The sequence below is a fragment of the Ornithodoros turicata genome, chromosome 4 (genome assembly GCF_037126465.1).
Source record: "Ornithodoros turicata isolate Travis chromosome 4, ASM3712646v1, whole genome shotgun sequence".
In the NCBI taxonomy this organism is placed as follows: Eukaryota; Metazoa; Arthropoda; class Arachnida; order Ixodida; family Argasidae; genus Ornithodoros; species Ornithodoros turicata.
The window spans coordinates 83,560,954-83,577,450 of NC_088204.1; the positions used below are offsets into that span (position 1 = coordinate 83,560,954).

Here is a 16,497-nt window from a genome sequence, read left to right on the forward strand (position 1 = left end):
TGCAGCGCCTGCGGCGCCTGGTACGACAGGTACGCTATGTGATGCACGCAGCCGTGCACTAGATCCTTCCGATCGCTCAACACGTTTAAAAACGGGACCAAAAAGTGAAACACGACAGAGAAAGTTGTTATACGCGTTTTATCTGGACATATAAAGACTAGATTCATTCGCAGAAACAACAAAAACATTTTGCCGCTAAACTTAGCGCGCTGAAGTGATCCGGAACGGCAACAGTGGGGTATCTAGTGGCGGCCTTCTTCGTTGCACGCTTTTCCGAGGTGAGTTTGGGGGACCTGGGATTGGAGCGTGTCCAATGTTGTTGAATTGGATAAATGTTGAATATGTGTGATTTCCCACACTCTACTCTACCAAATCCACCAACCCTACTCGGCAGCGCGAAGGGGCGAAAGGCCGATTCTGCCTAACAAGTGGGCAGGCATGTGGTGGCATGGCACCGTTGCTCACGAGCACTATGGAACTGACATTCAAGTCAATATTAGGGCTGTGGAGTTTAGTAGCTGTACTGTTCGGTCTAGTCGATGTATTAACAAACTTTGAGGAAAATGCATGCGAAATGACGTGGATGTTTCAAGTGCCAGAGTTCATCGTGAGTTTTGTTTGTTCCGAACCACTGCATGCCCCATGCGATGTAATATTAAGACAAGTTCATTTTTTCAGCCAATTTCTCTGGATGCATCCGTCCACGAAAGGTTTCCGAAGTATCAACTAATTGTTTATGGCGAAGGGTACGTATTGAAATGAGGCTATACAACCGGGGGTATTCCACCGTTTAAGTGAAAACCACTCTTCTGTCTTCCTTTTTGCAGGTCGTACGCACAGAGCTTACGGTTTGTATAAGCTTTAATAATTGTTTGGCGTACTGTGCTGAGGAAAATATTTTTTTCAGCAATGGTACGCTGAGAGGGATGCCAGTGCTATTCGTTCCCGGCAACGCCGGAAGTTACCGGCAAGTGAGATCAATCGGTTCCGTACTTATGCGGAAAAGCAGCCGACTGGATCATCACTTTGACGTCTTCTCTGTCGATTTCCATGAGGAACTGTCAGGTCTCTATGGTCAAGTTCTTCAAGACGAGACGGGTAATGCCATCTTTTCCTGGGGCTGCAATGGCTTGATCCACACTTTCTATCCCACTGCAATGTTTAACCAAATTGCTTTCTATTCTATGATCTTGAATCACATTTGTGAATGAATCATGCAGCCTGCTTGTATTCTGGGGTGTTAAACCTGTAAATATTATTGCATAATATTGGAGTCCTGGCCATAAACTGTGTTTTTACATCCCTGGTAAAATTCTCTGCAAGTTTTTTACCAAAATTGAGTGGGATCCATGCTTAAGCTTCATTTTAAAGACTTTCTTTCGCAGCTTTTCTTCATGAATGCATCAAGACAGTGCTCAAATTATACGGGTCAAACACAAGCCTGGTATTACTGGCCCATTCGATGGTTAGTATGCCCAACTCACTCTTATAAAAAGGCTAGTGACGATGAAACTATTTCAGGGTGGTGTGGTCGCAAGAGCTCTGTTCACCCTTCCAGACTTTAATCCTGACAGCGTCTCTCTGATTGTGACGTATGCAACTCCTCATCGCAGTGCAGGTACTTGATTGTCTGGATAATCTCTTTTTTTTAGTAATGTTTTAAACATCTTTAGTTGCTCTTCTCGATTGGCACATGGCGAAATTCTACGAAAAATTACGAGAAATGTGGTCCAGAAATCACCGAGTCCCAATTGTTTCCATCGCTGGCGGTGACCGTGACTTTCTGGTGAGGACAGATTTGACCAATTTACCACACTCTGCCCTGTCAACCACAGTAAGTTGAATTTGCTTCTCTCGCCAGTAGTGATAATTTTGTACAATCTAACGCAGACGACTGCCGTGCCTGCAGTTTGGGTTTCTACCGATCATTTGTGCATTGTTTGGTGAGTCCCCGTCTTGTCATCCCCATGATTGATGAATCAGTTTCAGAGGACATAAAGAACTGCATCCATTCAGCTCCTGTAAACTACTACCAAAGAATGCCATTTTCTCTGCACATTGCAGCTTTGCTTGTTACGTTAATTGTTGGTCTTGAACGCTTCTGCCGAAAAGGGAACGCTTTAGAATAACCTTTCCTTACGGCATCAAACCATTCAACTGGTCACAGGTACGATGGGAAAGGGGAAAATTTTCTAGGGTGTCTTAAAGGAGTACATCCAAAGAATTTTCAGATTAAGATGTCTGATGAAAGTGTGTGCGTCATTTTGCCGGATAGTGCGAAAGGTTTTGACGTGCTCAATTTGTTTCCCTGAAAAAAAACTCGCTTAACTCACCACTCCGGATATAACGAGATGACTTTACTGGGGGAACTCTTTTGTGGTTCGCTGGGCCAGATCCTTGTCCCTTTGCCGCAGTAAACCAGTTTTGCCTGTTCTCCCGGAGAATAGACTATTTCAGAAATTGCATGGATGGCCCACCAGAGAGTGCCGTGTTGGGATTTAGTTTCCGTGAGTCAGAGAGAAGAAGAAAAGCGCACAACTTGGGCGACGGAGGGCAATATCTGAAATTGGGTGATAGAAGGAAGAATGCTTTTTCAAAACCCACAACAGTCTCTTCTCTGGACCAATCAGCGCAGGCTGATCACAGGCTGTTACTGCTCTTCACCGGCGTTGTGCACGGTCGCTTTTTGCGGCGTACTTTAAATTCAATTTCTGCGATAATTATGACTCTGTGGTGGAAATTACTTGGCATGGTGCATCTTACTGGCCTACTTAACTGTTTTATATGAAGAAAACAGTGTGTTAAAAATGGCTTCTGCGCTACTTTAAAGATGTGTAGGTCACACAAATGCTGTGGCTACAACAACCCCTGCCTCGAGGTCCATCCATTGAACTGTCCTGATAAGTGAAGGCAGTTTTTTTCCTGCCATTCCTGGAAATCTGTCACTACATTTTTTGCCTGGATAAGCCAAGCCCCGATAAATGACTGCACAGAACCTGGTTTTTGTATTGAGCCCCAATGGTAGTTGATGAAGAATATGAAAGCCCGTTATTTGCTCAATTAAATCTCTTACAAACGTTTTTATAATGTGGCAACCACATAGTAATGCTTCTTGCCACATTTGTTGATGTAAGGTGTTAGTCGACGCTCTTGTTGAACTAAACATTTCTGAAATACTTGCAGGTGTCAACAACTTGTTTTGGCAACTGCGAGGGCACTCTTGGATTTGGTTGACAAAAAGAAGAAAATGGTGATTGGTGGCTACTGAAATGTGTCCCTGTGTTGCATATTTGTCTTCCCTTAGGTGATTTCAGACCAACAAAAGGTCCATCAGGTGTCCCACTTTCACTTCTTGAAACAGCCATTTGGGAAACAATTGACAGCTTATCCCGAAAGCGTACAGTTTGGAACAGGTGGTGAATGGATAGAGAAATTTGAAGGCTCCTGGCGATTTGCAAGAGCAAAGGTATGAGTGGGTTAAACCCTCCCTCAATTCTAATAATGTTCATATCGGGTTGTGCACTATTTAGTTCCATAACCTGATGTAAATATTGTTTGAGTGCAACAATAAGTATGCCATCTCATGTTACAACATGTTGTGTCTTGTGACGTATGTTTGAGCAACATGTACCTGGAGTTAAACTGCTGGCGACTTCCTAAATGGAAACGCCTGGATCTATCAGTAGCACCCAAACACACCCCAAGTTTCCCCCTCTGAACCCGGTAAAGGCATTTAACGCGAAAAAGTCCGACCCCATGTTTAAAAAACAATTTTTGCAAATTTCACTAATGTTACTTTTTTCACAAAATTTGAACAAACTTTTTTGCAAAATTTTTGCAAATTTCACTAATGTTACTTCTTCCGGGACATGACACACACAGACTGCAGAGCCATCGCACCCGAGGCAAGTTTGCATCTGAAGCCCCTCACTGCCATCAGATGCAATCTGCAAATTCAAATTATCTTAATTCCTACTTCATACTGTCCAACAAACCTGTCAGGGTGGCTTCCCCTCTTGCACCCCCTGTTGCTACGGTTCTGTGTATCTGTTTTTCGTTGGGGTCTAGTGGTATTGTCCCATATAGAAATGGTGAAAGTGGAGGGAAAAAATGCTTCTTGATGCCAAGTTCACGAAAGAAGATGCTGGGATAGTTCAGGGACGAATGTTTTTCGTGTTACTCGAAAGTCGTGGTAGAGTACTGCGGAGAACTCAAAAGAGGATCAAACACATACTGCGAGAGAAGAACTGCACTTTTTGTTCAGTACAGCTTGGAACAAAAGTTTACGGAACACGGGGTTGTCACATTTCTCCATTTGAGCGACACCCTAGCAGAAAACCGAGGTGGACGCACTCATTGAGAGATGGACAAAATAGCCGTTTCTTATTTGATATCTTCTTGATATGTAGCAGGGGGCCGCTCCCATGAAGAAATACGCCAATGCCGTGTTCCGTAAACTTTTGTCCCAAGCTGTACATCTCAACATAGGCACTCGATATTTCTGGTAACGCAAATGTTTTAATCTTATAAGTCAGTGTCTCCCAAACTGTGGCTTGCGACTCCCAGGTGGGTCGTGACACATTCAAGGGGGTGTCGCGAAACAGTTCGGGAACTTAAGGGACAGAAAATTATGTCCTTTCACTATGCTCTTGCCATTATTCTGTGTCACAAAAAAAGCTTGCGGACCCCGATGTCTAGAAAAGTAGAGCTGCGCAAATATTCCAAAGTGCAGTATCGATACTCTTAGAATGCTCTTCGCAACCTATTTGCCGTATTCGAAACTTTTGAATATTTTTTGAATAGTACCGAAGCGAGGTATCGCTATTGCCATTCTGCACTTGGGCTTCGCCTCATTACATCTGAGAGTTAGGTGAAGCCCACTTGACGTTCTTTTCTTGGAATTAAGGAGAGGGCTATAAACATGGAAGGCCGTCCTCTGGGGTTCGCGTCCAGTTACAGCTTTTGGCTAAAATAGCTAACTAAGTTACTCATCAATTTTACGCGGGTCAGTTCCCTACCATCAAATACGTACATTTAATACAATAAATACTTTTTTTTTTCTGCCTGGAATTCTGCAACCACAACTAACTCCCAATGTGTGGCCCATGGGACATTGTTTATAACGTGGTACTATAACTAAGGCCCAGAGTTTTTGACAATCCCGCAAAATATAGTGGAATCCTTTGTTTAGCACGGAATCCCTTATTTTTAAGGGTGTGCGGATATTCGAGTGAGCGAACTCGAATCATATATCAGTCACTCGAAGTATTTCATTCGTGAATTAAATACCCAAAATTCGGATTTCCGAATATCCGACCATTCATCGAAACAAACGACACTTCCCGAAAGTGGGCTTCACTTGCATGGGGTGAAGCCTGCTTTACGAAACTGCCCATGCTGCAGGACCAGCACAGACAGATTGTAGTGTTGCCAAGTGTAGAGGGTCACCAGTTGTAAGATTAAATTTGGAGTCCCGGGAGAAAGACAACTTCTTTACATTATGAGCCATGTTTCGGAACCCCAGTCCAGACTGCCCCCTCGGGACGCACAAACAGAGTGTCAGGTTACAGTGCGTCTGGGATCCAGACCACGCATGCCAGACAACCCCGCGAATTCCAAGAAATTTACAGCGTCGGGGGTTCACGTCAGTGGTCTGCGTGTGTCTGTGAAGATGTGTGGGTCGTGAAGGAAGTCTGTTTTCGGCTGTCGGCTGCTACAGTAGTTTAGCAATAGATAATGTTAGCTTAAGTTTATTGTGCATACTCCGCCTGAGGAAGGTGTGGTGTCCCTCCCGTGTGCAGTTTTGTGGTGGCTGAGGGGGATTTTGATTTGATGTCCTTTAAATACTCTTAAATAATGCGCCCAGTAACAAAAAGGGTGCCCTGTAACTTCCATAGACATGTATAGTAACCTCCTTCCTATAAACTTCCTATAAGCTCTATGGGCGCTGAAAGATCTTTCACTGGGTGTAAAATGATCACAGGTGACGGACTTTTGTCTTTGTCATCGGGGAAATCAAGATATCATGTATGTAATGCTTCCAATCTAATTTTATAAACTGATATTTTTGCCCCCACGTTATCCGAGAAAATAAAGTAAATAAAGTGTTAAGAGTTAACAAGTGCTTAAAAAGGTGGGGACCTGGTTACACTGTGCTGCTGTTTTCACGTAAGGATGGTCGGAATGAAGCGGAACAGGTCTGATTTGGAAGTCTGAATGAAAAGCCGCGTTACTCGAAGCAGGCAAGCGAAGCCCTACAGGTTGCCTCGTTATTTTTTTAGCAGATAAAGGTCGATAACGTGTCCGTAATTGGTGGAGCTATTGTCCATTTAGACAAATTAATGACTGAAAATTGTTTGACGTAGTCATTGCAAACAGATTTTTCAGAAAATAAATCGTAATTATGTCAGCTTTTGTTGTGTGTAGCGGTGTGTCCGGTCCGCGGAGGGTGCGTTTCTCGTTAATATAACAATTCGCTTTATGACCAAAATCTGCGGCGGTGGTCATATTAACGAGGGTTCATGTAGACATTAATGAACATGCCCCAGCAGTTTGCATTTTCAACAGTTTGCATCTGGCTTCCCACGTTACAGGTAAATAGCGCACAAATACACCCCTCAACACCTTGCTCATATTACATAAATGTCGCCACAACAGTGCCTTTATGTGGAATGTTGCAGTTGTCATGTTCTAGCGTCGTTGCAAGAACATTTTCCAGCAATGTTGTCAGAATATGGACATTAGCCATGGAATGACAATGTTCTGGCAACATGGTGTGCTACCAGGGTGGCACAACAACACTCCTTTCGCTTTGTCGCAGTCGTAACGCCGACGTAACGCACCTTTTGGACCGGGATAACCTCTGGCGTCTCCATACTGATCTCGGCCCCTTGTACAATAGAACTTTCACTGCTCAGTCCCATGTCTAAATGTTCTGGCAACATGGTGTGCTACCAGGGTGGCACAACAACACTCCTTTCGCTTTGTCGCAGTCGTAACGCCAACGTAACGCACCTTTTGGCCCGGGATAACCTCTGGCGTCTCCATACTGATCTCGGCCCCTTGTACAATAGACCTTTCACTGCTCAGTCCCATGTCTAAATGTTCTGGCAACATGGTGTGCTACCAGGGTGGCACAACAACACTCCTTTCGCTTTGTCGCAGTCGTAACGCCGACGTAACGCACCTTTTGGCCCGGGATAACCTCTGGCGTCTCCATACTGATCTCGGCCCCTTGTACAATAGACCTTTCACTGCTCAGTCCCATGTCTAAATGTTCTGGCAACATGGTGTGCTACCAGGGTGGCACAACAACACTCCTTCCGCTTTGTCGCAGTCGTAACGCCGACGTAACGCACCTTTTGGCCCGGGATAACCTCTGGCGTCTCCATACTGATCTCGGCCCCTTGTACAATAGACCTTTCACTGCTCAGTCCCATGTCTAAATGTTCTGGCAACATGGTGTGCTACCAGGGTGGCACAACAACACTCCTTTCGCTTTGTCGCAGTCGTAACGCCGACGTAACGCACCTTTTGGACCGGGATAACCTCTGGCGTCTCCATACTGATCTCGGCCCCTTGTACAATAGAACTTTCACTGCTCAGTCCCATGTCTAAATGTTCTGGCAACATGGTGTGCTACCAGGGTGGCACAACAACACTCCTTTCGCTTTGTCGCAGTCGTAACGCCGACGTAACGCACCTTTTGGACCGGGATAACCTCTGGCGTCTCCATACTGATCTCGGCCCCTTGTACAATAGAACTTTCACTGCTCAGTCCCATGTCTAAATGTTCTGGCAACATGGTGTGCTACCAGGGTGGCACAACAACACTCCTTTCGCTTTGTCGCAGTCGTAACGCCGACGTAACGCACCTTTTGGACCGGGATAACCTCTGGCGTCTCCATACTGATCTCGGCCCCTTGTACAATAGAACTTTCACTGCTCAGTCCCATGTCTAAATGTTCTGGCAACATGGTGTGCTACCAGGGTGGCACAACAACACTCCTTTCGCTTTGTCGCAGTCGTAACGCCAACGTAATGCACCTTTTGGCCCGGGATAACCTCTGGCGTCTCCATACTGATCTCGGCCCCTTGTACAATAGACCTTTCACTGCTCAGTCCCATGTCTAAATGTTCTGGCAACATGGTGTGCTACCAGGGTGGCACAACAACACTCCTTTCGCTTTGTCGCAGTCGTAACGCCGACGTAACGCACCTTTTGGCCCGGGATAACCTCTGGCGTCTCCATACTGATCTCGGCCCCTTGTACAATAGAACTTTGACTGCTCAGTCCCATGTCTAAATGTTCTGGCAACATGGTGTGCTACCAGGGTGGCACAACAACACTCCTTCCGCTTTGTCGCAGTCGTAACGCCGACGTAACGCACCTTTTGGCCCGGGATAATCTCTGGCGTCTCTATACTGATCTCGGCCCCTTGTACAATAGAACTTTCACTGCTCAGTCCCATGTCTAAATGTTCTGGCAACATGGTGTGCTACCAGGGTGGCACAACAACACTCCTTCCGCTTTGTCGCAGTCGTAACGCCGACGTAACGCACCTTTTGGACCGGGATAACCTCTGGCGTCTCCATACTGATCTCGGCCCCTTGTACAATAGAACTTTCACTGCTCAGTCCCATGTCTAAATGTTCTGGCAACATGGTGTGCTACCAGGGTGGCACAACAACACTCCTTTCGCTTTGTCGCAGTCGTAACGCCAACGTAACGCACCTTTTGGCCCGGGATAACCTCTGGCGTCTCCATACTGATCTCGGCCCCTTGTACAATAGAACTTTCACTGCTCAGTCCCATGTCTAAATGTTCTGGCAACATGGTGTGCTACCAGGGTGGCACAACAACACTCCTTTCGCTTTGTCGCAGTCGTAACGCCGACGTAACGCACCTTTTGGCCCGGGATAACCTCTGGCGTCTCCATACTGATCTCGGCCCCTTGTACAATAGAACTTTCACTGCTCAGTCCCATGTCTAAATGTTCTGGCAACATGGTGTGCTACCAGGGTGGCACAACAACACTCCTTCCGCTTTGTCGCAGTCGTAACGCCGACGTAACGCACCTTTTGGCCCGGGATAACCTCTGGCGTCTCCATACTGATCTCGGCCCCTTGTACAATAGACCTTTCACTGCTCAGTCCCATGTCTAAATGTTCTGGCAACATGGTGTGCTACCAGGGTGGCACAACAACACTCCTTTCGCTTTGTCGCAGTCGTAACGCCGACGTAACGCACCTTTTGGACCGGGATAACCTCTGGCGTCTCCATACTGATCTCGGCCCCTTGTACAATAGAACTTTCACTGCTCAGTCCCATGTCTAAATGTTCTGGCAACATGGTGTGCTACCAGGGTGGCACAACAACACTCCTTTCGCTTTGTCGCAGTCGTAACGCCGACGTAACGCACCTTTTGGCCCGGGATAACCTCTGGCGTCTCCATACTGATCTCGGCCCCTTGTACAATAGAACTTTCACTGCTCAGTCCCATGTCTAAATGTTCTGGCAACATGGTGTGCTACCAGGGTGGCACAACAACACTCCTTTCGCTTTGTCGCAGTCGTAACGCCAACGTAACGCACCTTTTGGCCCGGGATAACCTCTGGCGTCTCCATACTGATCTCGGCCCCCTATACAATAGAACTTTCACTGCTCAGTCCCATGTCTAAATGTTCTGGCAACATGGTGTGCTACCAGGGTGGCACAACAACACTCCTTTCGCTTTGTCGCAGTCGTAACGCCAACGTAACGCACCTTTTGGCCCGGGATAACCTCTGGCGTCTCCATACTGATCTCGGCCCCTTGTACAATAGAACTTTGACTGCTCAGTCCCATGTCTAAATGTTCTGGCAACATGGTGTGCTACCAGGGTGGCACAACAACACTCCTTCCGCTTTGTCGCAGTCGTAACGCCGACGTAACGCACCTTTTGGCCCGGGATAACCTCTGGCGTCTCCATACTGATCTCGGCCCCTTGTACAATAGAACTTTCACTGCTCAGTCCCATGTCTAAATGTTCTGGCAACATGGTGTGCTACCAGGGTGGCACAACAACACTCCTTCCGCTTTGTCGCAGTCGTAACGCCGACGTAACGCACCTTTTGGCCCGGGATAACCTCTGGCGTCTCCATACTGATCTCGATCCCTTGTACAATAGAACTTTCACTGCTCAGTCCCATGTACAATAGAACTTTCACTGCTCAGTCCCATGTCTAAATGTTCTGGCAACATGGTGTGCTACCAGGGTGGCACAACAACACTCCTTCCGCTTTGTCGCAGTCGTAACGCCGACGTAACGCACCTTTTGGCCCGGGATAACCTCTGGCGTCTCCATACTGATCTCGGCCCCTTGTACAATAGAACTTTCACTGCTCAGTCCCATGTCTAAATGTTCTGGCAACATGGTGTGCTACCAGGGTGGCACAACAACACTCCTTCCGCTTTGTCGCAGTCGTAACGCCGACGTAACGCACCTTTTGGCCCGGGATAACCTCTGGCGTCTCCATACTGATCTCGGCCCCTTGTACAATAGAACTTTCACTGCTCAGTCCCATGTCTAAATGTTCTGGCAACATGGTGTGCTACCAGGGTGGCACAACAACACTCCTTCCGCTTTGTCGCAGTCGTAACGCCGACGTAACGCACCTTTTGGCCCGGGATAACCTCTGGCGTCTCCATACTGATCTCGGCCCCTTGTACAATAGAGCTTTCACTGCTCAGTCCCATGTCTAAATGTTCTGGCAACATGGTGTGCTACCAGGGTGGCACAACAACACTCCTTCCGCTTTGTCGCAGTCGTAACGCCGACGTAACGCACCTTTTGGCCCGGGATAACCTCTGGCGTCTCCATACTGATCTCGGCCCCTTGTACAATAGAACTTTCACTGCTCAGTCCCATGTCTAAATGTTCTGGCAACATGGTGTGCTACCAGGGTGGCACAACAACACTCCTTCCGCTTTGTCGCAGTCGTAACGCCGACGTAACGCACCTTTTGGCCCGGGATAACCTCTGGCGTCTCCATACTGATCTCGGCCCCTTGTACAATAGAGCTTTCACTGCTCAGTCCCATGTCTAAATGTTCTGGCAACATGGTGTGCTACCAGGGTGGCACAACAACACTCCTTCCGCTTTGTCGCAGTCGTAACGCCGACGTAACGCACCTTTTGGCCCGGGATAACCTCTGGCGTCTCCATACTGATCTCGATCCCTTGTACAATAGAACTTTCACTGCTCAGTCCCATGTACAATAGAACTTTCACTGCTCAGTCCCATGTCTAAATGTTCTGGCAACATGGTGTGCTACCAGGGTGGCACAACAACACTCCTTCCGCTTTGTCGCAGTCGTAACGCCGACGTAACGCACCTTTTGGCCCGGGATAACCTCTGGCGTCTCCATACTGATCTCGGCCCCTTGTACAATAGAACTTTCACTGCTCAGTCCCATGTCTAAATGTTCTGGCAACATGGTGTGCTACCAGGGTGGCACAACAACACTCCTTCCGCTTTGTCGCAGTCGTAACGCCGACGTAACGCACCGTTTGGTCCGGGATAACCTCTGGCGTTTTCATACTGATCTCGGCCCCTTGTAAAATAGAGCTTTCACTGCTCAGTCCCATGTCTACATGTTCTGGCAACATGGTGTGCTACCAGGGTGGCACAACAACACTTCTTCCGCTTTGTCGCAGTCGTAACGCCGACGTAACGCACCTTTTGGCCCGGGATAACCTCTGGCGTCTCCATACTGATCTCGGCCCCTTGTACAATAGAACTTTCACTGCTCAGTCCCATGTCTAAATGTTCTGGCAACATGGTGTGCTACCAGGGTGGCACAACAACACTCCTTCCGCTTTGTCGCAGTCGTAACGCCGACGTAACGCACCTTTTGGCCCGGGATAACCTCTGGCGTCTCCATACTGATCTCGGCCCCTTGTACAATAGAACTTTCACTGCTCAGTCCCATGTCTAAATGTTCTGGCAACATGGTGTGCTACCAGGGTGGCACAACAACACTCCTTCCGCTTTGTCGCAGTCGTAACGCCGACGTAACGCACCTTTTGGCCCGGGATAACCTCTGGCGTCTCCATACTGATCTCGGCCCCTTGTACAATAGAACTTTCACTGCTCAGTCCCATGTCTAAATGTTCTGGCAACATGGTGTGCTACCAGGGTGGCACAACAACACTCCTTCCGCTTTGTCGCAGTCGTAACGCCGACGTAACGCACCTTTTGGCCCGGGATAACCTCTGGCGTCTCCATACTGATCTCGGCCCCTTGTACAATAGAACTTTCACTGCTCAGTCCCATGTCTAAATGTTCTGGCAACATGGTGTGCTACCAGGGTGGCACAACAACACTCCTTCCGCTTTGTCGCAGTCGTAACGCCGACGTAACGCACCGTTTGGCCCGGGATAACCTCTGGCATCTCCATACTGATCTCGTCCCCTTGTACAATAGAGCTTTCACTGCTCAGTCCCATGTCTGAATGTTCTGGCAACATGGTGTGCTACCAGGGTGGCACAACAACACTCCTTCCGCTTTGTCGCAGTCGTAACGCCGACGTAACGCACCGTTTGGCCCGGGATAACCTCTGGCGTTTTCATACTGATCTCGGCCCCTTGTAAAATAGAGCTTTCACTGCTCAGTCCCATGTCTACATGTTCTGGCAACATGGTGTGCTACCAGGGTGGCACAACAACACTCCTTCCGCTTTGTCGCAGTCGTAACGCCGACGTAACGCACCTTTTGGCCCGGGATAACCTCTGGCGTCTCCATACTGATCTCGGCCCCTTGTACAATAGAACTTTCACTGCTCAGTCCCATGTCTAAATGTTCTGGCAACATGGTGTGCTACCAGGGTGGCACAACAACACTCCTTCCGCTTTGTCGCAGTCGTAACGCCGACGTAACGCACCTTTTGGCCCGGGATAACCTCTGGCGTCTCCATACTGATCTCGGCCCCTTGTACAATAGAACTTTCACTGCTCAGTCCCATGTCTGAATGTTCTGGCAACATGGTGTGCTACCAGGGTGGCACAACAACACTCCTTCCGCTTTGTCGCAGTCGTAACGCCGACGTAACGCACCGTTTGGCCCGGGATAACCTCTGGCGTTTTCATACTGATCTCGGCCCCTTGTAAAATAGAGCTTTCACTGCTCAGTCCCATGTCTACATGTTCTGGCAACATGGTGTGCTACCAGGGTGGCACAACAACACTCCTTCCGCTTTGTCGCAGTCGTAACGCCGACTTAACGCACCTTATGGCCCGGGATAACCTCTGGCGTCTCCATACTGATCTCGGCCCCTTGTACAATAGAGCTTTCACTGCTCAGTCCCATGTCTAAATGTTCTGGCAACATGGTATGCTACCAGGGTGGCACAACAGCACTCCTTCCGCTTTGTCGCAGTCGTAACGCCGACGTAACGCACCTTTTGGCACGGGATAACCTCTGGCGTCTCCATACTGATCTCGGCCCCTTGTACAATAGAGCTTTCACTGCTCAGTCCCATGTCTACATGTTCTGGCAACATGGTGTGCTACCAGGGTGGCACAACAACACTCCTTCCGCTTTGTCGCAGTCGTAACGCCAACGTAACGCACCTTTTGGCCCGGGATAACCTCTGGCGTCTCCATACTGATCTCGGCCCCTTGTACAATAGAGCTTTCACTGCTTAGTCCCATGTCTACATGTTCTGGCAACATGGTGTGCTACCAGGGTGGCACAACAACACTCCTTCCGCTTTGTCGCAGTCGTAACGCCGACGTAACGCACCGTTTGGTCCGGGATAACCTCTGGCGTTTTCATACTGATCTCGGCCCCTTGTAAAATAGAGCTTTCACTGCTCAGTCCCATGTCTACATGTTCTGGCAACATGGTGTGCTACCAGGGTGGCACAACAACACTTCTTCCGCTTTGTCGCAGTCGTAACGCCGACGTAACGCACCTTTTGGCCCGGGATAACCTCTGGCGTCTCCATACTGATCTCGGCCCCTTGTACAATAGAACTTTCACTGCTCAGTCCCATGTCTAAATGTTCTGGCAACATGGTGTGCTACCAGGGTGGCACAACAACACTCCTTCCGCTTTGTCGCAGTCGTAACGCCGACGTAACGCACCTTTTGGCCCGGGATAACCTCTGGCGTCTCCATACTGATCTCGGCCCCTTGTACAATAGAACTTTCACTGCTCAGTCCCATGTCTAAATGTTCTGGCAACATGGTGTGCTACCAGGGTGGCACAACACTCCTTCCGCTTTGTCGCAGTCGTAACGCCGACGTAACGCACCTTTTGGCCCGGGATAACCTCTGGCGTCTCCATACTGATCTCGGCCCCTTGTACAATAGAGCTTTCACTGCTCAGTCCCATGTCTAAATGTTCTGGCAACATGGTGTGCTACCAGGGTGGCACAACAACACTCCTTCCGCTTTGTCGCAGTCGTAACGCCGACGTAACGCACCTTTTGGCCCGGGATAACCTCTGGCGTCTCCATACTGATCTCGGCCCCTTGTACAATAGAACTTTCACTGCTCAGTCCCATGTCTAAATGTTCTGGCAACATGGTGTGCTACCAGGGTGGCACAACAACACTCCTTCCGCTTTGTCGCAGTCGTAACGCCGACGTAACGCACCTTTTGGCCCGGGATAACCTCTGGCGTCTCCATACTGATCTCGGCCCCTTGTACAATAGAACTTTCACTGCTCAGTCCCATGTCTAAATGTTCTGGCAACATGGTGTGCTACCAGGGTGGCACAACAACACTCCTTCCGCTTTGTCGCAGTCGTAACGCCGACGTAACGCACCGTTTGGCCCGGGATAACCTCTGGCATCTCCATACTGATCTCGTCCCCTTGTACAATAGAGCTTTCACTGCTCAGTCCCATGTCTAAATGTTCTGGCAACATGGTGTGCTACCAGGGTGGCACAACAACACTCCTTCCGCTTTGTCGCAGTCGTAACGCCGACGTAACGCACCGTTTGGTCCGGGATAACCTCTGGCGTTTTCATACTGATCTCGGCCCCTTGTAAAATAGAGCTTTCACTGCTCAGTCCCATGTCTACATGTTCTGGCAACATGGTGTGCTACCAGGGTGGCACAACAACACTTCTTCCGCTTTGTCGCAGTCGTAACGCCGACGTAACGCACCTTTTGGCCCGGGATAACCTCTGGCGTCTCCATACTGATCTCGGCCCCTTGTACAATAGAACTTTCACTGCTCAGTCCCATGTCTAAATGTTCTGGCAACATGGTGTGCTACCAGGGTGGCACAACAACACTCCTTCCGCTTTGTCGCAGTCGTAACGCCGACGTAACGCACCGTTTGGCCCGGGATAACCTCTGGCATCTCCATACTGATCTCGGCCCCTTGTACAATAGAGCTTTCACTGCTCAGTCCCATGTCTGAATGTTCTGGCAACATGGTGTGCTACCAGGGTGGCACAACAACACTCCTTCCGCTTTGTCGCAGTCGTAACGCCGACGTAACGCACCTTTTGGCCCGGGATAACCTCTGGCGTCTCCATACTGATCTCGATCCCTTGTACAATAGAACTTTCACTGCTCAGTCCCATGTACAATAGAACTTTCACTGCTCAGTCCCATGTCTAAATGTTCTGGCAACATGGTGTGCTACCAGGGTGGCACAACAACACTCCTTCCGCTTTGTCGCAGTCGTAACGCCGACGTAACGCACCTTTTGGCCCGGGATAACCTCTGGCGTCTCCATACTGATCTCGGCCCCTTGTACAATAGAACTTTCACTGCTCAGTCCCATGTCTAAATGTTCTGGCAACATGGTGTGCTACCAGGGTGGCACAACAACACTCCTTCCGCTTTGTCGCAGTCGTAACGCCGACGTAACGCACCTTTTGGCCCGGGATAACCTCTGGCGTCTCCATACTGATCTCGGCCCCTTGTACAATAGAACTTTCACTGCTCAGTCCCATGTCTAAATGTTCTGGCAACATGGTGTGCTACCAGGGTGGCACAACAACACTCCTTCCGCTTTGTCGCAGTCGTAACGCCGACGTAACGCACCTTTTGGCCCGGGATAACCTCTGGCGTCTCCATACTGATCTCGGCCCCTTGTACAATAGAACTTTCACTGCTCAGTCCCATGTCTAAATGTTCTGGCAACATGGTGTGCTACCAGGGTGGCACAACAACACTCCTTCCGCTTTGTCGCAGTCGTAACGCCGACGTAACGCACCGTTTGGCCCGGGATAACCTCTGGCATCTCCATACTGATCTCGTCCCCTTGTACAATAGAGCTTTCACTGCTCAGTCCCATGTCTGAATGTTCTGGCAACATGGTGTGCTACCAGGGTGGCACAACAACACTCCTTCCGCTTTGTCGCAGTCGTAACGCCGACGTAACGCACCGTTTGGCCCGGGATAACCTCTGGCGTTTTCATACTGATCTCGGCCCCTTGTAAAATAGAGCTTTCACTGCTCAGTCCCATGTCTACATGTTCTGGCAACATGGT

At 48.9% G+C, this 16,497-nt stretch overlaps 1 protein-coding gene across 2 annotated transcripts in view; it reads left to right on the forward strand.

Moving 5' to 3' along the window:
- The first annotated feature begins 252 nt into the window (after window positions 1-252).
- LOC135392213 (uncharacterized) overlaps window positions 253-16,497 on the forward strand; it is a 107,223-nt gene continuing 90,978 nt past the window's right edge. Inside the window, exons 1-10 of one of the 2 annotated variants that reach the window (XM_064622930.1) lie at window positions 253-278; window positions 679-746; window positions 828-848; window positions 908-1,098; window positions 1,386-1,465; window positions 1,522-1,618; window positions 1,674-1,834; window positions 1,891-1,943; window positions 3,184-3,250; window positions 3,305-3,466. In XM_064622930.1, coding sequence (XP_064479000.1) covers window positions 927-1,098; window positions 1,386-1,465; window positions 1,522-1,618; window positions 1,674-1,834; window positions 1,891-1,943; window positions 3,184-3,250; window positions 3,305-3,466 — 792 coding nt within the window. In that variant the 5' untranslated portion in view covers window positions 253-278; window positions 679-746; window positions 828-848; window positions 908-926. Of the gene's footprint in view, window positions 279-299; window positions 608-678; window positions 747-827; window positions 849-907; window positions 1,099-1,385; window positions 1,466-1,521; window positions 1,619-1,673; window positions 1,835-1,890; window positions 1,944-3,183; window positions 3,251-3,304; window positions 3,467-16,497 lie in introns of those variants that run through there. The other variant, XM_064622929.1, reaches the window with a different exon arrangement.